Raw genomic sequence first — 27,800 nt, forward strand, 5'->3', positions numbered from 1 at the left:
GAGCCGTAGAGTAGATGAAGAGGAAAGTTGATGAAATCATATGTAGTGAATGAAAGAGTTGAGTGATAATTCTTTATATAGCTACCGCGTTCAGGTCCTTGATCCGTTGTGCACCGTCAAAGGGATTGAATTTTGCCACCAACCATGAGAGAGTAGAGGTATAAATGAGCCGATATGTTTGTGAACTACTCGTGAACAAGCTCGGTCAAAACTCATTTGTTAAGCTAACAAACAAGCTTGAACAAAAATTTTAAGCTCGTCAAATAGGTGAACAAAGCTCGAACAGCATCATGTTCAACTCGGTAATGTTCATGAACAACTCCTTTAAATCAATTTATAAGCTTTTTCACACCTAATTAAAATTCGAAAAATTTATATTTCTTTATACATATTTGTAAAAAGTACTAATAATTTTATGATGTAAAAGCATGAAAACTCCGTCATTACCTTTTTTTATAGAAAGAATATAAAAATCTTATATAAAATTAAATAGATGTGTTAAAATTTGAAAGAAACCATTTTTTAATAATAATTAAGGCTCGTTTATTTAATCAAGCCCGATTTAGACCAGTTCAATCTCAAACTTAAACTCGAAATGCAAACGAGTACGTTCGTGACCAAAGCTCGAACAAGCCAAATTCTTAACGAGCCCAGCTCGAACAAGATTTTTAAAAGCTCGAGATAGTTCGAACACGAATATTTCTTATCAAGCTTAGGTCGAACAGACTAAAACTCAGCTCTCAGCTCAGCTGGATCATTTGCAGCCCTATGAAAGAGTGAGAGAAAATGAAGAAAGAGGATGATTACGAGACAAAGAGGGGTTAAAAGTGAATCAAGAGAGAGATGAATGAGGAAAAGAGTTGTTTGGGGGTTAATTACTGAGTGAGGGATAGGGATGACATGATTTAGCTGCCTGTTGCACTAAATCCTCCTACGCTACTCAACTGAGTTGGGACTGAAATTGAATAACACAAACCCCCCAATAATTGGCAAGTTTAAAGCTGATCATGGATCAGGCTCTATACTGGGGCAGTAGCGCTGGAAACAATTTCGGGCAGGTAATTCCTGCCCAATATTGGTAAAATCGATCCAAGTCAGATCAATGTACACATGACTAAACAACTAAAAGCCAAGCATATGAGCCGATATATGTTAGCTATGGCAAATTAAAAGTGAGATCACGGAGGATAATTATCAATCAATTAGAGGAGAAGAAAACCTAAATGCCGAAAGAGCTGAAGAGGGATAACATAGGCAGCCATATATGATTATGAAACTGGTTTTTTCACCAAGAAGCCTGACAGGAAATTTCTAAATGCAAGTTCTTCAGTAACAAAACAAGAAGCCAAAGCCAATTAACTCAAGGTTCAAACAAATATGACCTGTTGTGGCCCTCAAAGAACAAACTAAAAATCAGACAAGATTATAGAAAATGTTTATAGTGTGAATTACACCTAGAGGTTCAAATTTGAATGATATCATCAATGAAGATATATTGACAGTTACCAATAAAGATAAAAATAAAAAAAATGGTTGATAGTATACTTGATCAACTAAGTTGTTCCAGGCGCTTTGCAGTATTCACAAATGTTGCACTTTTATTAAAACCTTCTAGCAAAAGTATCCGAATGGCCTCCAATCCACCTTGCAATGTCATATCCAACTGCACACAACCAAAAAATCAGCCACCGATAAAAATATCCCATTATCCAGTAATGTTGATTGCCACACCACATGCAATAAGAATTGTAACCAAAGGATCAAAGTTCTAACTAGTTGTTGAAGATTTAGCTCGGTACTGTAGCTATCATAGCACTAAAAATACCAATCATGTAGTTAAGTTTGGTTTCATAGAGAGCTCCTCATGGAGCTCTTTCTAGTTTATAAAGCTCAAAAATTGAGATAGAACCAAATTTGACTTTATAACAATTCCCAAATAATAGAACAAAAAGGCAATTTTCTTCACCTGAAAGTATACTCACTAAGCCTAGATGCAATTTGGAGCATATATACAACCATACTGAATAAACACCAGACATTTATGCAAATTTATGCAGTACATTATTTTTCGTTGTTATCCTGTGGGAAAGTCCAAAATAAACTATATTATGTACAATATATTATGTTTGCAAATAGAGTTGATAGGCACATTTATGCAACATCGAAACAACAAAAAAGAATGCACATTTTTATAGGAAAATTGTACATAATACATTTGAACTGCTATGTTTGAAATTTTCTTTCTATATTATGTTTGCAATCTTTGCATGGTTAAGTACTTAAGTAAACTTTGTGTTCCCATATTTAGTTCAAGTGCTTTTACACCCAAAGGGTAATAGGACTAGCGTCAAACCACTCTTAAGAAGTTAACGACAAGTTTGACCCAAGCTGTTAACCAACCAAATGAGGTGGAAAATTCTTGTGGGGAATTTAAGAGGTTAGCTGCAGCTAAAGAGTTTGACAAACTCTTTGATGCCATCAATTGCCTCGAAAAAGCCAATTTGAGTCAACAAAAGAGTAAATTATTGAACAAGCCTAAATTTGGGTGGGCAGACTTGAAAGAAGTGAGAGCTAAGTTCTATCTGGCGTACTTAAGGAAACAAAAGTGTATGGAGTTCACCAACCTTAGAATGAGGACCATGACCATTAGCGAGTAGACTACTACTTTTGAAACCTTAGATGAAGTGTATGGAAGAGCAGCTCACCTATATGGGATTAGAGGAAGGAAAATCAAGAAATCGGGAAAGAAAAGAAAGAGTTTTGAGTCTTTTCACAGGGTGAGAAGCATAAGCCTAATGGAAATTTCTATGAAAGGAGGAAGAACAAGGGGAACTTTGGGAGAGGAAAGAATTTTCAACCATTCAATGCTCGGGGAAATGGGAATCAAAGAATTGGTGAGAATCAAAATAGAACCTATTTTTTACAAAAATGTGAGAAGGACCACCTAGGGTAGGATCATGACCTGTAGGTAAGAAGTTGGGGCATCGTGAGTACGAATGTTTTGAGAAGAGCCTAGTATGAATGTTAGAAAAGGTGAAAGAGTCTAGTATTCCAACCAAGCCACCAACCCAATGGACCTACACCTAAGATTGGGACTAGTAGCAATGCGGGTGGTACTCCCAAGGGCGTGTATTTGTGATAAACAGTGTGAGGCTTAACTAGTGTTTAAAAAAGCGCACCTAAGGCGCTGAGGCACAAGGCGAGGGTAAGTGCTTAGTTGGTCTAGGCGAGGCGTTTTTGATTAGGCGCAGGTTAGGTGCACCTGAAGAAAATTTCAGCAAACTTTTTTCACAGTTTATATAGTGCACCTCACTTCAAAGAGGCGCCTTAGGCGCACTCAGTGCTGCATAACCCTTCTCACTTCAGTGCGCCTTGAGCTTTTTATACATTGGGCTTAAGGGCTTAAGCTTCTCATGATGTGGTAATTGGCACTTTTCTTATATGCTCTCTTTCTGTGAAAATTCTATTTGATTCGGGTGCATCCCATTCATTTGTTTCTAAGACCGTAGTAGAAAGTCATAAACTAGAGAGTATCGAATCACTCTCTTTAGACATTTCTATTCCGTCGGGAGAAGTAAGGAATTGTTTTAAGTTGTTTAGAGTAGAGGTAATCATTAGTAGCCCGGCTTAGCAGCCGGTCCAACCCGCCCAAAAAAGTTTGCATGATCCACACTTTTTGGGCAGGTTTGCATGACTTTATGTACAAGCCCGACTTGGCCCTCCCATTTGATCACCTCTTTTAATTTCTGGGGTAGAATTGACTTTGGAAGAATTGGATGTCATTATGGGAATGGACTGCTTAAGAAAATATAAGGCTCAAATCGACTGCTCGGCCCAAAAGGTTACTTTGTATAGTCCAACAAGGACTAAGGTGACATATAAAAGGGAAGGCAAGAGCCAAGAGTTCATGGTTAAGAATTATTTTCGCTTTGCAGCTTTAAAATTGTGTTAAGAAGGGCTATCCATTGTACATGTGTAGTTCAAATAGATGTGGTAACAATTTGCAAAAAAAAAAAAAGAAAGTAGACTTTTCACCTCTTCACGTTCTTGTTTGTTGAATGGACGAAGAACAAAGCTTGCAGGGTCCATCTTTCCAGGAGGCCTCCCAATACCTAAATTTACACAGATTATTGACATGAACAAAAAAAGGATAAAACAAAAACAGATGTTTCATTCTTAATTTGTACCTATCCTTAAACGAGGAAAGTCACGATTTCCTTTGAAATGATCAATGATACTCCTCATCCTACAAGGCACAAGCACATTAAATCAACAGTCGCACAAAACCTTCCTCACATCATTGTTCATAAACTAATAACCTTTATGAGTCAATCTTCATGTTTCACCAACATATAAGCTAGAATTTTAGCATGCCGACGAGACTAATAAGCTTGACTAAATACATTTTCAAAAGGTCAGAAACTACTTGAGAGTTTTATCCGAGTCCCATAAGTTACCAAATCATGTTAGTATATATTCTATATAATCCAAAAATAAAGAAGTTTTTGGCAAAAGCGTTTGACAAACAATATTACATTCTTTTCAATTAGGTAAGTCCAAGTGACCAACTACGTAGAGTGGTGAGCTAAGTTTGATGTGGTTCCTAGCCCCTAAGAGTTTGGGTGAGTAACTTAAAGGGAAAAATTGACTTAGCTACAAACATGTCTAAATTTCGAATATCATAGCATCACAAGCACCCAACAACATACTTCCTCCGTTTCGAATTACTCTTTACACCTCTAAAATGGCACTTCTAGGCAATTTTTGGAGAAAAAAAGAGAGAGAAATAAAAGAGGGCCCACATGAGAGGAGAGAGATGCACAGAGTTTTCTGCCCAAAGAAGAAGTGTAGCAAGTAATTTGAAACATCCTCAAATAGAAAGTGTAGCGAGTAATTTGAAACAGAAGAAGTATAACAAAGGAAGTGCTAGAAGGTAAATACCCATTGTGTCCTCCATGACCACCCTTGGGCAATAGCCTCAATCTTGCAAAAGGCAAATCCAAATCATCGTATATCTGCAAGATAGTCGATCATCTATTTAAATATGAGGCTCGAGATTTTGAAATACAACACAATAGATTGAGTATGTGAGTAGTATATTACCACTAATACTTGGTTCAATGGGATCTTATAATATGAAACCATAGTACCAACCTTCATAAAATATTTCAAAGTTTAGTTACCACCAATTGTAACATATAACAGAGTTGATAAGTTAGCTTTTAACATAATGATAGATATTTCAAGATAAGCTACTTACAGACTCACCACTGACATTCATAAAAGTTTGTGGCTTGGAAAGGATAACTGGAACTTTTCCAATGTAACCTGATAAACACAACTAAAGTAGATCAATTAAGCAACACGAAAAGCCAAAGTTAAGAAGTCCAAGAAAATTGAACATCAACAATTATTCCTTGTTTATGAGGGTCATTTCAAATATATCTTTAATCTATTCCATTATGTGCCTAAAAAAATTTATGAATCATAATGTTGGTAAGTTGCAAATGTAAATGGGGACTAATATTTTGGGAGGGGGTGTAGGAGACTAGGAGGCTTAAACTATACGAAAAGTTAAAAAGTAATTAATATAATTTTCAAAAATACAAAGTATATTTGCAATTCACATATAAATTACTACCGTAAATAGTTTCCTTAAAAGCTCCTCTCTCCCTCACCAATCTTCAACAACCTTGGCTGCTAAACCCTCTTCTGATGACATTTCTTCCCAAATTCCTCACAATTTGCATTTTGGAAGTCCATTTAGTTACTAAGAACCTCACTTATTAACTCCACCTATCATCATTCATTGAATGAGAACAAAGCTAGTTTATATATACTAATAACAGAACAAACAAAACCTATGTCTAGTGTGGATGATTAGTGGGCTGACTATGCAACCAAGCTCCAACTTTCACTTGCTTCAATTGAAAATTTTGCAACCAAGCTTTCACTTTGATCAGCTTCAATTGAGAAGCTCGATTCCTTGACACGGTGAGCAGGAGAGAATTTGTTTGTTGACAGAATAATGCTGCCAAGCATCAAAATTGGTTTCTCTGCCAATTGACTTGAATGGATAGGCAAACTAGATGAAAGTATACATATCAGTTTTCCAACCATAAATAGCATAACTAGTACGGGGGCAGAAAGAGTATGTTTTCTAAATCATTTAGTAGTGTTTATTAGGGAACAGGGATGTATACATTCATACTATTTTGCTTTAACATTAAGTAAATGTGTAACCCTTTCGCACAACATTGACAAATTCGCAGAATCCTGAGAAAAGGCAAGCTGTTTATAGATAGTTGATAGTTTGATACCAACTAAAGCTCATGCCCATTGCCATCCAAATTCAATGCTCTTCTGCTATGGCGCTATAATATCCTCTATGTTACTTGAGAATGTTTAAATTAAAACAGAGGACAAGAGTACCTTTCCCAAACATGGCTTTAAAAGATACACTATTCATTGAAATTCCCTCTGCTTCTGCAATGGCGTCTACCATCTCGAATCCAACCTGTAGAATAGTGGAAAGGAATACATTCACTGCCTCTGTAGATAAATAAATCCAACTCAGCAAGACCAAAATCTTAGCACATGCTACAATTAATAATGATTGAATATTACGATAATTCATATGAAGCACAGTATCTTGCTAGGAAAAATCAAACTCCATTAAACTTGTATGATCATTCTAAATGGTAATGTTAAATTGCAGAGAAACATCCTTCTTCGCGACACTCAAGGTAAAACCAAAATGCTGGATGATATGAAAGGTTTCTCCTAACTGCATTTCAATGTTCCCTAACTCCAACATCCATATTATTTTTAATTAAATTGGTAACGTTTCAATGTTCCCTAACTATATTCAATTTCTAAAGGTTTTCCCTTGACCCAATTGACTCAAACTACAAAACATCGAAATTCTTAATCACACATGTACCCAATTCTGCTTCAAGAGTATTAATTCTGATCAACAATAAGATGAAAAAAAAAAAGTAACACCCAACAAACTCACTAAAACTGAAAATTTCTAACACAATATTGCATCAAATATTACAATAATCACCAAAAAAATAATGCTCTTCAAAACACCCAGAATACAAAAAGGCACAAAATTCAGCCAAAAAAAAAAAATACAGTATAATTGGAAGAGAAATTATACATTATGACGAGTGCCGTTGTACTTTTTGCCAGGATTTCCAAGGCCAACAACAAGCCACGGTTTAGGCTTAGGCTTAATAGATAACGAAGTCGCAACATCGTCAGAATTAGAATCAGCAGATAAACAAGCAAAATTGGTCATTCTCCAATTCGAAGTGGGAGATTTTAGGGTTTTGCGAAATGTTGAAGAGGACAAAAAACAACTGCAACTGCTACGAAAATAGCAGTAATTCAAAGCTGATGATGAAATTTGCATTGGAATTGAAGTAATGTTCATACTTTTTCGGGGAATTAGGGTTTTATTGAAGATGAAATTCAATTGAAAAAAGATTTGAACCAATTTCTGAAGTTGTTTAAAGAATAAACGAGAAAAAGAAGGGAAAAAAATAGCAAAAAAAAATATATGTCGCCGTTGCCGGGGATCGAACCCGGGTCACCCGCGTGACAGGCGGGAATACTTACCACTATACTACAACGACTTACTGAACAATACATGAGTTGTAATTTATTTATTTTGAAAAAACCTGTTTAAGTTTAACAAATTCACGAAAATTTAAGTGCTTGGGTAGTTTTTTTTTAAAAACACAAAAGGTAGCATATATTACTTGGGCATAGCCCTAATAATTACATCATAAAATTCAAAGTAGTGCGTAAGGCAAAATGCACACTTTAAAAACCATAGTAACCAGAGTTTAGCAAAACACTACCATAGGAATTATCCACTGAAACTAACAGATTATATATACAAGCAAGAAAACTAAGGAGCTATGCGATCCTGTAGTCCTTTGAGATCTTCTTCATATGCAGCTACAACACTGGTGGGGACTACATAATGAGGAGTATGACCTAAGCTCATGGTCATAGCATACCTTGCCAAGTAATGAGCCAAATAATTCAGCTCCCTTGGAACAGTGTTAAGCACAATCACCATTTTGTTGTTCTTGAGAGACCTGGCTACATCAATAACAACTACAGCCAATTCATTGTGCATATAGTCCCCTTCCCTGTTGAGAAGGCTTCTTATATTATGTGCATTTGTCTCAACTTCTAAGAACTTTAGAGGCATAGCTTTGACAAAGTTCAACCCTTTTATAAAAGCATATAGTTCTACTCCCAGCGCACTAGGTGAATTATATTTGCTTGAGTAACCAAAAAACCATTCTCCCTTATCATTTCTGAAGACTCCACCACCCCCACCTTCATCCTTGGAATTCCAAGCACCATCAGTGTTGAGCTTCATCCAACCCTTCTTTGGTGGGCGCCAGCAAGGGATTCTAACAACTGAGGGTCTTGCTCCATCTGAATGATTACTTCTGCATCCCCTGGTGCCCTGTTAAACAAATGAGTTGATATGATAATCTATAATGAATCCGTTGAAAACGAAATTACAATTATAGACTTCATCATTAAAAATGATCTCATTTCTCAGTTTCCAAATATGCCAAAGCCCCATAATAAAGATGGACTTCCACTTTGGAGTTTGAGTGAAGTTGAAACGAAGCCAATCATTCCAATCTGAATTCGTAAAGATGGAGAAATTGAAATTTTTAGGTGGCTTGATCTTTTGAAAAATCATCTTCCAAAGAATACTAGAAGTGCAGCAGTCTCTGAATAAGTGAATAAATATTTCCTGATGTGTGGAACATCTTGTGCATATGGGATCAAAACCAGGGAATTTAGTGGCAAGAAGTGAAGCAGCAGGTAAGATAGAGTGAATGCAATTCCACGTGAACATTTTATACTTGAAAGGCACTCTGAGCTTCCAAAAAGTCTTCCAGATAAAGGGGAAAGGAATAGAATAGGGGGAAGGATTTTTAGAAAGAAAATAGATTGTCTTGATAGTGAAAACATCATAATCATGCTGTTTCCACCTAATGTGATCAGGAGAAGAGGTTGAATCATAAGTGGAGATAAGAGTACTTAGGATAAGGGAACAAATATGAGCAGGCAAGAGATGTCTTATATTATTATCAATACACCATTTTCCATCCCTAATGATATTAGAGACTCTCTAGTGGCATTTTAATTTGATTGAGGAACATCTCTTGGAATTATCTTGTAAAGAGGTTCCTCTCCAACCCAATGATGATACCATAAGGAAGTGTCCTCACCATTGTCTATTCTAAGGATGAGATGAAGGAGTTATGTCTTCGATAAGTGCAATTACTAGACATATTAATGATCACTATTATGGAGATAATAAGTTCATTCTTTTGGGTCGTCATTGTTTGTTGCTAGATATGACAAATGATCTTTGGGTTAGTTAAATAGTCTAAAGCCCAATAGAATGGATCTTATGAGGTCACATAACAAGAGTATTGGGTTAAACAAGTAAGAGGCCCATTAATGGGCCTCATGAGATTATGACATACCATGTAGAGTGTTGGGCTAGAGTAGTGTGTTTAGGATAAGGTGTTTGGGCTTGACATGGACTCTTATTTAGAGATATGATCTATAAATAAGATCCATGCCTAGGGTTGCAATAAGTCATAATTAACTTACAGTAAACTAGATAAAGCCCGTACGATGCACGATTTGTTAGTATTTTTTAAAAAAAATATTTTTCATATTTATGTGATTTTTTGTTATTATATTAGCTTTAAAATATTAGATAAAATTTCTAATCTCAAAAGATAATATTTTGTATTTAATTAGTTTAAACTTTAAAATTTCATTCGTCAATTTTGCTAACGTGGCATTTGAATTATTTAATTGTAAAATAAATTAATAATATCTTATTTAATTGGCTACAACTTAAATTCATAATCCTACCTGGCGCTAAGAAAAATAAATCCTATGTGGCTCTCTAAAAACTCGGGAAAAAACTCCCCTTTATACTCAAAAGATAATATTTTGTATTTAATTAGTATAAACTTTAAAATTTCATTCGTCAATTTTGTATTTAATTAGATGAAGCCCGTGCGATGCACGGTTTGTTTGAATTTTTTAAAATAATATTTTTACATATATATATTTATGTGCTAAAAATTGTTAAATGTTTAGATAAAATTCCTGATATTAAAAGATAATATTTTATATTTAATTAATTTAAACTGGATAATCTCATTCACCAATTTTGCTTACATGTCAGTTAAATTATTTAATTCCAAAAGAAATTAATAATCTCGTATTTAATTGGCTACCACTAAAATTTATTATCCTATGTGGCGCGCTGAAAAAATTAAATCCTACGTGGCTCTCTAAAAACACGAGAAAAAACTCCCCTTTATATATATATATTAGACTAGTTGTTGGCCCGCGCGCTACGCGCGCGGTCCCCCAACGTGATTTTGTTTAGGTAATTAGTGTGTAATTAGTCGTAGTGTATTTATTAATGTAAGTGAATTTGCTTATAGTATATAATGTGTAGGTAAAGAAGTTAGAGTGGAGATTATTAGAAGGCTTGCATAAGGCATATGCACATGTTAGTAAGTTTATGTGCATTGGTTAATCATGGAGCATTGAGTTGGCTCCAAAAGCAAACTAAAAGAATAGATATTCGACTTCCAACAGTAGGAAAATTAGGTGCAGCACAATCTCTAGTACAACTTTGTCTATTAGCTATTAATATATTTACAATGTTGTAATTGCTTTATAATTACTTAATTATTGATCTATGAGAATCAGATTACATAATTACTGCTAAATACTAATCTAAAGGGTGCAGCTATAACGACTCCTCGTTGTTCATAGCTTATCTTCTTCTTATGCCCTACTCAGTACTGCCTGTAAATTCTGCTCCTCATGATACTGCAACCACAAACAAATACAACACGATGAATTGGTTGTCAAAGATCAATTTTTAATAGCTCCAAACAATGACCCCTACTGAATTATTTGAACCAATCTCAAACAATATCCAAAATTACATGGCTCGAACAAAAAATGACCCAACTTGAGCTAAAAGTTAGTAAGTATATCATTGATAACCAATCATAATAATCTACTTAGAAAAACGAATATGACCTGGGCCAAAATTAAACAAGGTGAGTAAATCACCAAAATTTGCCCCAAAACACAGTGCCTACGCTAAATCATCCCTTTTTTAGCATTCTAGTTCTAACAATCATAACTCATGACAATAATGAGGCCATCAAAAACTTTTCTAATTGGAAAAGCAAAGGGATTACCTGCTTTGCTTCCTTTCTTTCTCAATTACATCCTGTTATAATAAGCAACAATTGTTAGATAAATTATAGGTGGGAACTATGGTAGTAAAAATACGCGCTTGAAGAGAAAAAAAAACGTTGAATTCAACAGGATACACAAGTTATTAACAGGACCAATCATTCGGAACAAAACCACATTGTTTATAAATCATGTCAATATCAAGATTAAGTACTTGCTAAAGCTAGGATTTGAGAAAAAAAAAAGTATAACTGGTGTTGCCAAAAAAATTAAAATGGACATTATTCACAAAACAATTTGACTATCATTATTTTTATTTTTATTTTTTTTTATAGAGCACATATTCACAACCAGAAGTATCTAAATTAAAATTGGGTCGCGCAAGGCATTATGTTTGATGAAAAATTGATAATTCACAGCAACTGCTTACATAAACATTATGCTTAATGAGAGCTCTGTAGTCTGTACAGGGTTAGGCTCATCATTAGTGAATAGCATAGCATCATAATCTTCCACTAAGATGAGAGCAAAGAATAAAATTGGGTAATTTGATGACCTTCATATATATTTGATGACGGGTAATTTTTAGACCTTTGCTACTTACTGTGTGAGTATGATTAGTGTCGAATCCATATCACTTGATTTTGAGAAAGTTATATGTTACTACCACTTTCATCTAACACACAGAGAACACTTATACACTCCATATCACTTGCTCTCCCTACCAGCTTTACTTCTCTTTCCCCGTACTCTTTCTATCACTCAAGTCTTTATGGTGTTGCAAATTTTAAGTCTTTTAACACTTTTGTTTATTGCTTCCTGGTTATATAATTGACCTCCTCAAGTGCTCCTTATCTCTTTGCCTTCTTTCTCTCACATTGTCACTGTCACATATTGGGCCCTATCTCCCTCTACTCCTTTTGTTCCCTCATCATCAGCTCCTCCCTTACCTCCTCTTGCTTCCTATTCTTCTCTCTTCTATTGTGGTCTTGATAATTGAGTTCGTCCTAATTGCTCCCTCAGCCTTTCTCGCACCTTTTTTTCATCTCCCTCTCATTTATCTTATATGTCGTGGTTATTAAAGTTCGTCCTAATTGCTTCCTTATCCTTCCTCATCGCTCCTCTTATTTATCTTATATTGTTATTAAGATATTCACTTTTATAATTTATATTTTTGTCATGTCATTAAAAAGATATTATATTGTATAACAGTCTCCTAAAAAAGTTGTAATTGTCACGACTTTTCTCTGCCTAGTATCCTTGACGACCTCGAACTTTCTTTAACATCTTAGCCATCACATAGTCACCATTTTTTTTTGTTTTTTGCTCTCTTCCTTATTCCTTTCTCATTCTCTTCCTTTCCTGTTTCTCTTAATCCTTATTCTTCTCCCCCCCCCTCTCGCCCGCTCTTTATCTCTGTCACACTCTTAAATGGTTTTAATATTTTTTTTGTAATCATAGTCCTACGCCCATATCACTTGATTTTGAGAAAGTTATATGTTACTACCACTTTCATCTAACACACAGAGAACACATATACACTCCATATCACTTTCTCTCCCTACCAGCTTTACTTCTCTTTCCTCGTACTCTTTCTATCACTCAAGTCTTTATGGTGTTGCAAATTTTAAGTCTTTTAACACTTTTGTTTATTGCTTCTTGGTTATATAATTGACCTCCTCAAGTGCTCCTTATCTCTTTGTCTTTTTTCTCTCACATTGTCACCGTCACATATTGAGCCTTATCTCCCTCTACTCCTTTTGTTCCCTCATCATCAGCTACTACCTTACCTCCTCCTGCTTCCTATTCTTCTCTCTTTTTTCACTCTTCTATTGTGGTCTTGATAATTCAGTTCGTCCTAGTTGCTCCCTCACCCTTTCTCGCACCTTTTTTTCATCCCTCCTCTCATTTATTTTATATGTCATGGTTATTAAAGTTCGTCGTAATCGCTCTCTCATCCTTCCTCATCGCTCCCCTTATTTATCTTATATGGTTATTAAGATATTCACTTTTATAATTTATATTTTTGTCATGTCATTAAAAAGATATTATGTCGTATAACAGTCTTCTAAAAAAGCTGTAATTGTCACGACTTTTCTCTCCCTAGTATCCTTGAGGACCTCGATCTTTCTTTAACATCTTAGCCATCACATAGTCACCTTTTTTTTTTTCTTTTTTTGCTCTCTTCCTTATTCCTTTCTCATTCTCTCCCTTTCCTGTTTCTCTTGATCCTTATTCTTCTCTCCTCCCCTCTCTCGCCCACTCTCTATCTCTGTCACACTCTTAAATGGTTTTAAAATTTTTTCTGCAATCATAGTCCTACGCCCCCACCCCCCCACCCCCCCAATGAAATGAAAACCCCTTGTATGGCATGGAAATTGAGCTAAATGCACAGAAAATTTCAGTCTAAGTGTATAAATAAGCAATACTCGTACTATTTAATGGTTTTAACATTTTTAGTAATCGTAGTCCATCGTGACATCGTCCCTCGCCTCTCAATGAAATGGAAACCCCTTGAATGGAAATTAAGCTGAATTCACATTAAATATTAAAAGCATCGGTCTAAGTGCATATATTAACAATACCCAAATCCCAAAATGCAAAGTCACCAAAATAAATACAAAAAAAAAAAACAAGATTAATGGACTAAACATAAATAAACAAAGTAAGATACCTCTCAAAGTATTCAAGGATACCGAAAACTGAAGGCCTGAAGAACAAGAAACTCGCCTAATGCTGCTCTTTCTCTGGCTGTTAGCCTTTTCATTTCAGCTCTGAACCTTTTCACCTCAGTTTCCATTTACTTCCCATCTTCCCTGGTTATTCTTTTCACGAACAAAGCAAAAATCATCTGAAAAAAACAATCATAATTGGATTTTTACATGAAAATAAATCCCGCTCAAAATAAGTGACCTTTGTATAATCAAATACTCCCTCCATCCCCAAATGATAGTCTCTTATGGGCGAAAATCACGGGAATTAAGAAACTTAAATAAAAGTAGTAAAATTACATTGAAAAGATAAATATAGTATGTAAAATAGTAGAGAGAGAAAGTAATAAAAGTATATTGAAAAACAAAATTTACATGGGAAAGTTAAATTTGCACAAATATTGTTTAATTGGAGGGAATTTTCATAAAAAAATTATATTAATGGTACTTGAAAAAAGCAAATGGGACTATCTTGATTTCCTGCACAAACATATTATTATTAACCCAACTTATTATGATAATCTTATATCTCTATTATTTCAGCTAAAAAAAAGGTAATTCAATAATTAAGCAGGAACAGTCAAAAGGATAAAGGATGTCATCAAATCATCATGAGATTTAAAAATCATCAGGTTCCTGCTTCTATAAGAAGTGCAGACAGTACAAAACACACAAACAATATAAGTATTTGACATCAAAGGTGAGAATATAATCCTAAAACTTACTTAAGTCTTTCTCTACTTGTTTAGTTTTCCCTTCTTCTTGCAGCTTCCTATATCTTTCATGAGCCCTCTCTATTTTTCCAACTCCTCCCTAAAAAATTGAATACATATGATAGTTATAATATGAATAGTGTCGCCATCTTCTCTCAAACTAACTCAAAATCATGCATTAGATATAACCAACTAATAACATCATTTTAAGTTAAGCAGATTTTCTTTCCAACCGATAAATCTAGGCTGGTTGCTGCAAAGTGTTACAAACATGCCAAGCTTCATACACGAGGTGGTATTTTATATAACCACACAACATTCTCATGAAACTTAGTCCCAATCTTGTATATGAGATGCCTACTTCAATCCAATTTTGATCGGACAATGTCATTCAAAGGATAAGGTGATAAGCACATGAATATTAAAAAATATATATGACTTGATTACATAGACCACCATAGGACATACCTGCAAGGCTGCAAATTCCTGTCAACCAATTTAATGGCTTTTGATAGCCTAACTTTAAGATCAATGGAATCCAACATACGTAGCCGCTCCTCGAAGCTTATTTCAAACGGAAATTTCATGAAATGCCCCTGAGTTATTTTATTCACCATATACCCATGAAAATTTTCAAATTCACCATATGTCCCTGAGTTTTAAAAAAATGTCACCAATTGCCCAAATGACTAACGGATGTTAAACTCCGTTAGTCATTAGGGTTAAGTACGCCACGTGGCTAGATCTAATTGGTTATTTTTTAAATATTATTTAACTAAATATTATATATATATATTTCAAAAAAAAAAAAAAACAGCTTTAACCCCAACCTGCTTCTGCCGGCGAACCCTAAACCCAGCCACCTCCCCACAACCGCCACCCACCAGCTTCCCCACTACACAGTGGCGCCGCCGGTTCCACCAATCTCGCTCGCCGGCAACCCAATACCCTCCCCCACACTACTGCTGCTCACCAAAGCCGAAAACCACCACCTAAAAACATTAAACCCCAAAATCAAAACCCTAGGTTTCAGTTTTTGGGGTTTTTGATTTTGGTAATCGACGCGGTGTTTCACGATGTTGGAGATGGCAGGGGGAGGGGGGTTTGGGTTCGCCGACACTCTTAGCCAAAAACCACCACCCTTAAACACCAAACCCCCAAAATCGAAACCTTAAAAATCAAATCTAGGGTTTTGATTTTGGTTTTTTTTAATTTTTGGGTCCGGCGTGGTGGTTCACGGAATGGACACGACTGGGAGGAGGTGCGGCTTGGGTTCGCTGGCATGGGGATAGGAATTCGGACACCGACGCGGTGGGGAGGGGATTTCAAGGAAGAGATGAAGGGGCGGTTTGGGGAGTAGGTGGTTTGCGTCGAGTTTGGGTAGCGGTGGGGTGGGGTGGCAGCGTGGGTTGGTTTGTGTCGGGTTTGGGGTGGCGCTGGCGGCGCTGGGGTTTTGACGGAAACTGGCGGGTGGTGGCTGGGGCTGGGTGGTGGTTGTGGTTATGGTGGGTGAGTTATTTTTTTTAAATTTTTTTTATAATTAATTAAATAATTATTTTAAAATTTAAATTATATAAATAACAACCAATCATAGGTTGCCACGTGGCAAGTTTAGCCTTAATGATTAACGGAGTTAACGTCCGTTAGTCATTTGGGCAATTGGTGACATTTTTTTAAAACTTAGGGACATATGGTGAATTTGAAATTTTTCATGGGTATATGGTGAATAAAAAAATAACTCAGGGGCATTTCATGAAATTTCCGTATTTCAAAACTTTGCAACAAATATATCTGCCAGTTTGTGTTCAGTGACAGATTCTTGAAGAACTTTTTGTCTCCCCACCAGTCTTTTGTTTCTGAAGACATGAAAGCATAAGTTTAGCACCTAACTGCATACTTTTTGAACAAAAAAAAAATTTAAAAGGAAAAAAAAAACAGATTCTATCTCCATAATAGATTTTACTGACTTATTAACATGATTTTACATAACACATGTGTATGTATGATTCTAATTTAATATTATATGTAGAGGTATAGTTTTCGTATCTTGTCTATGATGGATGTTGAATTATACGGTTTCAATGTGGTTCAGAAATGGACAAAGCAGAGCAAGACCCTGATTTTGTCTCATTAGCTCACCAGTTCAAAGCGACTACCATAGGTGAAGTATATGGTTAATTAGTTATGATATATTTTGGTTTGTGAAAACTTAGAATATAGAGAAAAGGACAGAGAGAAAGTGAGAAAGGGAGAAAGAGAGATATGGAGAGGAAGGAAGACGGGAAGAGAATACGAACCAGGGTCAATGGGGGCAACTGTTGTCACTGAAATCGTACGAGTATTAAAAAATCAGCAAATTTTGCCCATATCTAGGAGCTATAGACCAAACCTAATCAATCCCAAACTGCTAGAGCTATAGACCAAACCCAAAAACATAAGACCAAACCTTAGGAGTAAAAAAAAGAGGGAGTTAATAGATAAATATGATAATGTAAAGCTAAAAGCATCTAATAATCACTAATAGTAGTAAATTTAAATCTAATAATTGCCGCAAAATTCCAGACCAATGGGTGCTTTAAATTTGAAGAAAGAACAATAATATTAACAGAAAGTTGAAGAGCAAGGGATTCTACCATTATAATTTCCACCAGTTAACCTGCACAATTATCAGAACAGTAATAGGTTAATGCTTGGCTACATATACCAACTTTGCTACTACAACATCCAAAGACAAGTCTGATTGATTTCACTTAGATTTTAGAAAAAGAACAATTAAAGGAGGAGAACCCCTTCATATCATTGTGACAACATCATTACTTGATGACTCACACACTCACACTACTAATTTCTTTTTTGAGGGGGTGTATGGTGGGGATGAAGGGGCCAGCAATGGAATAAAAAGTCCAACTAAACAAAAGGATGCCAAAATAATTATATGCATAAACTAAATCCCGGTCAAGGTCCAATCCCAAAAACAAAAATGTACAAGCAAAATCAATTAAAGCAACCAGAATTCTTCTTGATTTGGATAAGAGCATGTAAGCCAAAAAGATAAAATCAAACCTTCAAGACACCCATCTCAAGCCCTTCTAAGTGCCTGAATTCAAGTATTCTTACTCAAACATCAATCCCTTCTCTATAAGACTACTCAAGCTTATGGACGTCTTTATCAGCCACGTCAGAAATCTGTAGAAATGAATCACCCTTGGCATCCAATGTATACATAGATAGCTTTTAGAAATATAAGAAAAAAGAAATACATACCGTCACATATGGAGGTGTAGGAGTCGGAGACGATGGGATTCAAGCAAAAGGCCCCAATCTTTATCTACTCTGATTACTTTCAAGTGTTCATAAATCTCTCGTGTCCTGACATGCTGCATACCAGATACAAAATTCAATAAACAAACTCATATAAGAAATGTTTATGAACATCATAAAAAATCCTACACTTGTACATTCCAAAAAGGATTCAAGTCTATAAAATCTTGGCAAAGAAGATGCTATAAATAATATTACTACTCTTGAGATATGTAAAAACTTCTGAAAACAATCACTTTAAATTAACCAAATAGCAAAACTAAATAATCTTTTTCGTACCAAACCTAGTACATTGGTGCACAATATTGAAAGCAGCAGCAAGAAGAAGCAAGTCAGAAATGAATTTTTCCCAAAAACAAAATAAACCTAAAATGTGAAATTCATATTCAGTGATTAAAAAGAACTGATAATTAGACCAAAAAGCTAGTTATTACTGTAGGGAATTATAGGTACTACGCAGCGGAAATAAATATGAATCATATTCATACAGTACCTAATCCCAAGATCTAATGCATAACACATAAAGAACATATAATCGTACCTTTGAAGCGTGATTCCACGTGCGATCGAGCAAGAACAATGGGAGATAAAGAACCTCAAGCGTGATTCCTCTACTTGGTCCACGGGCACAGATTAAGACCTCCACTAATCTAGTTAGTTGCAATTGAACCATTCAATTGACCTTCTATGGAGAAGTGCGAGCAACGAAACACCATGAACCACCACGAACCACCACACGCGCCACCAAGGTGGCCGGCCGTACGAACGAGGGGAGGAGAGAGAAAGCCGTGAGTTAGAGAGAGGAATTAGGGTTTTGGGATTGGTTGCCTTGATGTCAAAATACACTGTGTGTGAATTATGACTGCTTGCTTGCAACCCTAGGCATGGATCTTATTTATAGATCTCATCTCTAAATAAGAGCCCATGTCAAAAGCCCAAAATTGAATTCCAATCTAACTATGCTAGCCCAATCCATTTCATGATTAGTTAAATGCTCATGAGGCCCATTAATGGGCCTCTAATTTGCTTAACCCAATACCCTTGTGTGTGACCTCATAGGATCCATTCTAGTGGGCTTTGGACCATTTGACTAGCCCAAAGATCATCTCTCATAGTCTAGCAACAGATGATGACGCCCCAAGAGAACGAACTTATTATCTCCATAATGGTGATCCTTGATATATCTAGTAATTGCACTTATCGAAGACACAACTCCTTCAATCTCTCACTTGTCCGAGACAAGTGCGCAATATTCAAATTCCTTAAGTCAATGTGTGTCGATTTGATGATATGATTGCATCTCATGTCGTGATCATATTAGTCTACAAATCTTTTCTTGAAAACTGAGTGAGAATTACAAAACAAATGGTAACTATGTAATCCATTTGAGCACGGCCATGCATTTTCTGAATTCTCCCTCTTCAAGAGGCCAAAATAAGACACATTCCTAATTAAATAGGTAGACTCAATCCAATCTTGTGGCAACCAAAGCTCCCACTCAATTTCTGAAATAACCGGGAAACACCCTTTATAATCTCCAGTTACGGGCAGACGTTTGAGTGTACCACAACCATAACATCCATTGAATGAAATCAATGTTCCACTCATGTCAAAGGAATCCACTAATATATCCGGAGGCTCTATACTTGAACTTTAAAGTAGGTCTATAGTTTGATCATGCATCATTCATGCATATCCATGTGATTGACCGAGCTTCACTACGCTCATATAGCCCATGAAACTGCGCTATCCAATCAATATTACATGCTAGTCCATTAATTGAAATCATTTATGTCCAGTTTAATGATTTCAAACTAGGAACTTAAATAATATATGAATTTAGTTCACCTGTGGGGTTTCATTCACCAGGTCATCAACCTGATGAGCCCATCAATTCATAATTATTTTGGACATTTTATTTAATCTTGAAACCATGATTAAATAAGATTGAAACTTTGTTTCAATTGATAAACATAATTCTGCAAATGAATGTATTACACATGTAACTTGTTTTTCCCCAAAAACAAATACAACTTATAATTACATCATTTGCCTCAATCCAATTTCATTAGCATGTTTCTCATGCTTTGGAAATGGAAGGGGTTTACTAAGTAGAGTTCATGAGACATTCTCATAAACATGAATTTTGCAATTTCTAAATCTTATAATAATTTTCATCTCCATACACTAAGAATTTTCCTTCGTCCTTTCACAAGGAACTTAGAAATTTCTAATTTGTATTCCAACGTAACATTGGATTTCGACTGAAATCTATCATCACTTGTTCTTAAAACATGTGAATCAAATAGACGAGTATAGTCCATGACATGCATGATGCATCCTTTGCAAACTGCATAAGGATCATCCCTCAAGACCTTAATTTCATCAACCAATCTCAAAGTATTGAATCATAAGCAATGTGCCATGTTACATGGGATTGAAACTCCTTTCAATATAATGTTGAACCTTATAAGAATCTTATCAATATAAGCTTCTTAACCAAACTCGAACATCCTTCGAGACCTATCACTATAGATCTTGAATCCCAAATGTACTCATCATTCTTCTTCAAGATTTTTCATACAAAATGCATCAACCATTACTTGACCCTTTAAGAAATGAACAATTGCTCTCTGTACTAGACCAAGAAGACTTCATAGTTCCCACTAAACATCTTGTACACACAAGACCTTTTCTTCATTTTACGAGAACATCAAACGATTTGATTTACTCACAAAATTAAGAACACTAACAAAATTAAGAACACTAACTCCAAGAATCTATTTCAGATTTCCTGGTGTTTAAACCACTTGGAGTTATAACTTGTCAAATCATATTTATTACTTGCATTATCATCATGTTCCAAAATGAATATTTTAGAACTCTTAATCAATATGAAATCATATTTTTTTGACTAAGTTTTACATATGCTAGTCATCATTGTGGGTTTTGATGCAACAATTGAAACTTATACAACAACTTTGTTTAGTTTCAATGAGAAACGACAATTGAGGATGTGCACTTGGAATGTACTACCTTCGACACATGGTTATTATTCCCATTACACTTAATGAGACCATGCGTTGTCACTTGTAACATGAGGTGAATCATGCTCATATTGTTGCTTTGATTCGATTACTTCTCAAATTTCTTCAAGATTTTCGAAATCACTTTTCTTGAACTTTTCAAGGCTCTCGAATTTTTCGAGATTCTTATACTCCCACCTGCCTTTTTGAGGAGGCACTTTTTAGCATAGGGTGAACCAACCATGGTTTGAGCCATGTTTGTTTGTTGCTTTTCTCGAACTCTTTCGAGATTTATACTACTCCCACTTGACCTTTTGGAACAATTTCCATAAGGGCACCTACTTGAGCAACAAACATTTTGTGCTAAGTATGATTTGTGTAGTAGTACCCCGTGCTCTGCATAGGAATTGATCGTGCATTAAACGATTTAATACAACTATTATTCCTTGCTTTGTAGAAAGACTTTATAAGAACTCTTCTTATCCATATCACATATGAAGCCTTTGCTACAATTTGATTTGACCTATGTAGTTTGTTTAGTTTTGTAGCTTATCTTAAAAGTATATCCCCTGAATAATGGTTGGAAGATAGGTAATTTTATCCATTATCAAAATATATCTCATATAGATTGATAGCTCCCTTCATAAACACTTCACAAGGTTTTCTTTCGGAGTTTGTCGTAAAACGATTTCACAACTCTTGGATGTTCATCAAGGTCTTGGCTTAAATTTTCATTATTACGATCATATCGCAATATTTTGAATGTGTTGCCAAGTAAATGTCTTGACTCAAATTTTCACAATACAATCATATTGTAATGCAATTATTATCTTGTCAAGTTGATACTGAACTTCATACTGAACATTTTGAACTTTTCAAAAATTTTCACTCTTATGCTTCAACTAAGCACAAGTAGTGATCGTATCACAAATGAAGTTTCATTGTCCGTCTCTAGCCTTTGAACCTTTGGTTTTCTTACATCGATATGTATTCGACCTCGAGTTCGCATCATCATTTCTCTAAATGGTGACTTTGTCAATACTTTCAAATTAGAATGATATTTACATAAATAAATGGATTCATAATCCAATGATATTGAAAGTCCATCCCTTTGGATCTTTCGCATGCAATGTTCATTTTTCATTCGAATTAATTGACATTTTAGAGACAATTTATATTTAGAAATGGTTTAATTTTTCTATCATATAGAACTTTGAACCTATTTAGCAACTCAAAACACATTATGACTCAATGAAGCATAGAATAACATTTATTCCACATTTTTGAATCTTCTATGCGTAGTCATTACTAACATTGAATGGTGTTTTGATAATGGCAAGAATGAATAACATTTATTTAATTCTAGCCAATAACAAGGTAAGGTGAAATATAGGTTCTACTTGTAAAGTTGCAACTTTTGCTTCCAGACTCGTAGATTCTACTTGTGAAGTAGCAACATTTGCTTCTAAACTTGTAGATTTACTTCTCCTTTAGCCATACTTCTTCATTTAGTCTAACCTCATTCTCAATAAGAGAGAACTAAACAAGACATCATATGTCCAAGAAGTAGCAATGTGCTAAATTAATTTCTATAATATACTTCTTAAATTGGAACATTTCCATTCTTTTACCTTCCAACTATATGAGGTAGTTTTTAATCAATTGGAATTAGTCCATTTAATTTGAAATATTTGCTGTTCATAACAACTTTTAGCATGTAAGCGGTTCTAGGTTTGAGAAGTAGCAACTTGTTTGCATTTCTTGGCCTATAACTTCTTAATGCAATCCTCATATATTCCTAAACCTTTCCCATTTGAGCCATTTAGAACACTTCTCTTAGGTTCAAAATGATGCTTTGCTTAACTACTTTAAGCACTTTTCATGATTATGCTAAGTCTATTCAATCATTATTTATAATAGAGTTTAATCAACTATTTAACTCTTATATAAAGTGGATGAAGAATAGCGTCATTTGATCAACTTTTGATCATAGAGATTTCCAATCACTTTCTTATATTCAATCATATTGAAGATAAGAGATTTTATTGGATTTCTATACTTGTCTTTTAGAGGGTTTGTTCCTCCCATCTCATTATATCCCTTGAAACACTTTTCAAAATGAAGATGAGTTGGCATTTTACTCAAACATTTTGAATAAAACCAACCCTAGACATGTGACATGGATTTCTAAAACTTGCCTTTTAGAACCATCTTAGCAAAATTGGAATATAGGTTTATGGATAATCTTTTAAACTTTTGAGAACGTTTCTCAACTTTATTTTCAATCGAGGAAATTATATATAATAATAAAATTAGAACGACATGTTACTTGTAAGTAAACGCAAAATTCAATTATGTTTAATAAAAATTTAAAGTGCCATAAGCGAATTAAATTGGCAACTTTAAAGCATTTATTCAATTTTAATTGATCCCTATTGAATAAAATGATTCCAAGATCCTTTATTTGTGCAATAATTGACCGGACTGAGGCCCTACCATCAAGTATTGCATTTTCAAGGTGAGTAAACTCTTTACTGATTACAACTCTTTGTAACTCTTGGTTGAACAATTAACCATCACATGTTTAATGATTACCCTTAGCTTCAAGGTTCTAAACTCTTTAGGTAACCTTGTTGAGTATAACCAATTAAAAGTGTAAAACGTGATTTACCCCCACTCCCCTAAGATATAGTATGACACCCAGCTGAGGCATGACCTGTCATAAATATCGAAGGTTTCATCGGGTTTTTAATTGGAAAAGCAACCTCAATATTATTGGGACCTAGATTTATTATGTTGTGATTAAATAGTGAACTCTAGCGCATCATCACAAAACATCAATAAAATCTAACATGCATAATAAACTGAATGCATAAACAAGACATAGCATGGCCCCTAATCCTAAGAAACTAATAAAGCAAAAACTTCCACTTGAACCTTCATGGATCTCATCCACCTTGCTCCTTTGGGCCTTCACTTCATGGGCTTCTTGGATTAACTGCAACCTGTAATTTTACTCTATTCTATCTACTACTTAAATAAAATAAAATTACAAAAATACTTTATCGGTACGTAGACCGTACTAAGATTACAAAAATACATCACGATGCGCAGATCGTATTTAGCAATCTACTGGGCCATACTAGTCATTATATAGCAGTAAATAATATCATATATTATAAAGTGCCACATAATAAATCACTCATCATGCTTTCCTAAACTACAACATCGAATGTTCATAATTAAGGAAACATGGCACCAAAATATCTCATATTTTTAATTAATGCAATTAGATAATATCAGATACTATTCATGACCATCAATAAAATATCATATATTCTAAATTAGTCATGAGATAGAATCAAATCTTATTTTAATCTTAAAAGATAAATCATATTTATCCTCAAAGATTATCCTAACAAAGTTAGGAAATTCTATCCTAATTGCTAGCCAATCACAAAATTTTAAATCAATTATTATCCAAAAATAATATGGGATAATCACATTATTTAAATCAATCTTTATCCTTTTGGAATATGCTCAAAATATTCTAACAAACTCTATCCAAAATTAACAACTTTAATTAAGGATAATTATCAAAAACAACTTTTGAAATTTGATTTTATCTCCAAAATAAAATCAGATTTTATCTTGAAAATATTTTTTTAAAACAAAATAATTTAATAAAAAACAAATTTTTTTTTTTTGAAAAATTGGGAAACACCGTGACTTGGCTTGCTGCCAGTCACGTCCCAACCACCGCAGCGGCCAGACCAAAGCCTGACCACCGCAGTACCCTGCCGCAGCAGCCAGGCGTAGTGCCCAGCCACCGCTGCTCCTGCCGCAGCCAGGCCGGAGCCCAGCCGCAGCCAGGCGCGTAATCAGGCAGAAAAGCCCAGCCACTTGCGTAAGTTGGCTGCAGCAGGTGGCAGTGGAATAGTTCCACTACGCTGCTACAACCAGTCCGCCGCCTGCGCCTTCCTTGCTGCACCCTTTTCGATCATCTGGGCAGCCGCCGCGGCCACCTGACGGTGGTTCATCCACCCAGCCACGGCTGCCCCTTCCCAAAATTGATTTTGATTTTTTTTTTGAGAGTTTAATTTAATTAAACAACTTTTGCAAAATTAAATTAAATTAGGTCTATTGAATTTAAACATAACATTTATGCCTAATTCAATTTTGAAATCGAATTCACAATTCAATTTCAAATCTAGGGTTCTTCACAAAATTAATTCAATTTTAATCTAACTCTTAAATTAAAATATTGATTATACAAAAATCATATTTTATGTATCAAATCAATCTAATTAAAATTATGAAGCATAAATTATTCGAAAATCATCAAAATTAAGCACAAAAATCAAAATTTAGGGCTTTATTTCAATTAAAAATTTTCGAAAAAACTAGGGCCAAATTCAGATTTTGCTAGAACAATTGAGCAATTAAATCATATTTAATCATATCCCAAAAATTAAATCTCCATTTAATATAAAGATTGAACCATAATTAATTATTCTCCCTCCTAATTGAATTAAAATTGTGGACTATCAAAGAATTATAGTCAATATGCGTAAATGCAATAGGCTAACTGATACCACTGTAGGGAATTATAGGTACTATGCAACGGAAATAAACATGAATCATATTCATACAGTACCTAATCCCAAGATCTAATGCATAACACATAAAGAACATATAATCGTACCTTTGAAGCGTGATTCCACGTGCGATCGAGCAAGAACAATGGGATATAAAGAACCTCAAGCGTGATTCCTCTACTTGGTCCACGGGCACAGATTAAGACCTCCACTAATTCTAGTTAGTTGCAATTGAACCCTTCAATTGACCTTCTATGGAGAAGTGCGAGCAACGAAGCACCATGAACCACCACGAACCACCACACGCGCCACCAAGGTGGCCGGCCGTACGGACGAGGGGAGGAGAGAGAAAGCCGTGAGTTAGAGAGAGGAATTAGGGTTTTGGGATTGGTTGCCTTGATGTCAAAATACATTGTGTGTGAATTATGACTGCTTGCTTGCAACCCTAGACATGGATCTTATTTATAGATCTCATCTCTAAATAAGAGCCCATGTCAAAAGCCCAAAACTGAATTCCAATCTAACTATGCTATCCCAATCCATTTCATGATTAGTTAAATGCTCATGAGGCCCATTAATGGGCCTCTAACTTGCTTAACCCAATACCCTTGTGTGTGACCTCATAGGATCCATTCTAGCGGGCTTTGGACCATTTGACTAGCCCAAAGATCATCTCTCATAGTCTAGCAACAGATGATGACGCCCCAAGAGAACGAACTTATTATCTCCATAATAGTGATCCTTGATATATCTAGTAATTGCACTTATCGAAGACACAACTCCTTCAATTACCTCAAAACTACCCTTCGATGGAGGAGAAGCTAGAATTTAATGGAGAGCTCAAACACCAAGTAAATTGGCGATGAGCCCTAGATTTATATCATCAATCACCTGCAATTCATAATTAAGGGTCATATGAAAACACTAAAACCCCTAGATTAAATGAGAAAATACCCACAATCTATGTTCATTTAAGCGATTCATCGAACACTTTGAGATCGCATATTTACATGACAAAAGCAAATAATATAACATTTAAAGTAGATTCGAATGAACTCACCTTGGCACATACATTGACAACTCAATCAAGAATATCTTCTTTAATTCAATCTTGAACATATGGGTTTCCTACAAAATCCCCCCAAAAATAAAATCAGAAATGATCAAGCTTAGAAGAACACTAAATTGACAATAAAATTAATGATGAACCCTAAAATAGGTATTTGAAAAAGAAAAATCTTACCTCAGAAGCTGTTGTATTCTTTTCCGATCAAGTTCATGGGCTAAGGGCAAGGGCGTCAAATATAATCCTAAAATAGGTATTTAAATACTAAGTACGCAACTACACCACCATCAGCTCCTCGAAATCGCGCAACTACACTACCACCAGCTCCTTGAAATTGCGCCATCGACACAGCCGCTGCAACACCCATACACAATAAAAAAACAACAATTTATCTACTAAAAAAGAAAAAGTAAAAACGAAAAGGAAATACTTTAGCTTTATAAAAACAAAGGAAAAGAAGGAAGACATAGCTAATCAGGAAAGAAAGCAGGAAAGAAAGAGAGAGAGTAAGTTGCAAGAACACCGACAAAGAAAGAGAAATAGCCACGCGTCAGCCCGCTGAGAGCACATGCAATGTAAAAGGAAAAAGACCGAAATAGCCCAGTCAACTTGGTCAATCAGAGAAGGGTGCTAAGGGCCAGGGAGGGTAAAATCGTCAATCTTCTGTTCATAAGGAACAGTAAAATTGCTACAGTAGGGGTGCTTGGGGATTTTAGAAGGGTTATAGATTTGACATCAAGGCAACCATGTTCCAAAAACCCTAAACAATCTCCTTACTCACGGCTCTCTCTCTCCCCTCACGTTCGTACGACCGGCGCCCATAGGTGGTGGTTCGTGGTGGTTCTTGGTTAGTTTGTCTCTCTTCTCCATTGAAGGTTGATTGAAGCGTTCAATCACAACTAACTAGCATTAGTGGAGGTTTAACTTGTGCCCATGGACCAAGTAGAGGAATCACGCTTGGGGTTCTTTATCTCCCATTGTTCTTGCTCGATCGCACGTGGAATCACGCTTCAAAGGTACAATTATATATGTTCTTTATGTGTTATGCATTAGATCTTGGGATTAAGTACTGT

The 27,800-nt window shown here is 35.2% G+C and overlaps 1 protein-coding gene, 1 long non-coding RNA gene and 1 other non-coding gene across 3 annotated transcripts; all 3 read right to left on the reverse strand.

Annotated features, from left to right (window-relative positions):
• Positions 1-1,335: 1,335 nt before the first annotated feature.
• Positions 1,336-7,511, reverse strand: LOC145630937 (peptidyl-tRNA hydrolase, mitochondrial-like). Its single transcript, XM_081683059.1, has 8 exons — positions 7,166-7,511; positions 6,433-6,517; positions 5,261-5,328; positions 5,104-5,154; positions 4,942-5,015; positions 4,188-4,246; positions 4,036-4,112; positions 1,336-1,663 (listed from the first exon to the last, which is right to left on the reverse strand). Exons 1-8 carry the CDS (start codon positions 7,439-7,441, stop codon positions 1,550-1,552), a joined length of 804 nt encoding a protein of 267 aa, XP_081539185.1. The 5' UTR covers positions 7,442-7,511; the 3' UTR covers positions 1,336-1,549.
• A 60-nt stretch (positions 7,512-7,571) lies between these two features.
• TRNAD-GUC (transfer RNA aspartic acid (anticodon GUC)) lies at positions 7,572-7,643 on the reverse strand. The gene has a single exon. It is a non-coding gene; the product is annotated as a tRNA-Asp (tRNA).
• A 3,005-nt stretch (positions 7,644-10,648) lies between these two features.
• On the reverse strand, positions 10,649-27,449 carry LOC145632203 (uncharacterized). The gene is made up of 9 exons (XR_014112521.1): positions 26,905-27,449; positions 26,722-26,789; positions 26,454-26,552; positions 17,981-18,093; positions 17,780-17,902; positions 17,350-17,372; positions 14,729-14,816; positions 13,967-14,143; positions 10,649-10,914 (listed from the first exon to the last, which is right to left on the reverse strand). It is a non-coding gene; the product is annotated as an uncharacterized LOC145632203 (long non-coding RNA).
• Between the last annotated feature and the right edge of the window lie 351 nt (positions 27,450-27,800).

This window comes from Chenopodium album, chromosome 5 (genome assembly GCF_948465745.1).
Source record: "Chenopodium album chromosome 5, dcCheAlbu1.1, whole genome shotgun sequence".
In the NCBI taxonomy this organism is placed as follows: domain Eukaryota; kingdom Viridiplantae; phylum Streptophyta; class Magnoliopsida; order Caryophyllales; family Amaranthaceae; genus Chenopodium; species Chenopodium album.

Bases quoted from the DNA above. Each gene is read 5' to 3' on its own strand.
- LOC145630937 (XM_081683059.1), bottom strand. From the start codon at position 7,441: ATGAACATTACTTCAATTCCAATGCAAATTTCATCATCAGCTTTGAAT. The intron at 5,155-5,260 runs GTAAGTAGCTTA...TATTTTATGAAG, and splicing joins TGAATGTCAGTGGTGAGTCT to GTTGGTACTATGGTTTCATA. The intron at 1,664-4,035 runs GTGAAAAGTCTA...GGTTGTGTGCAG, and splicing joins ACAAACAAGAACGTGAAGAG to TTGGATATGACATTGCAAGG.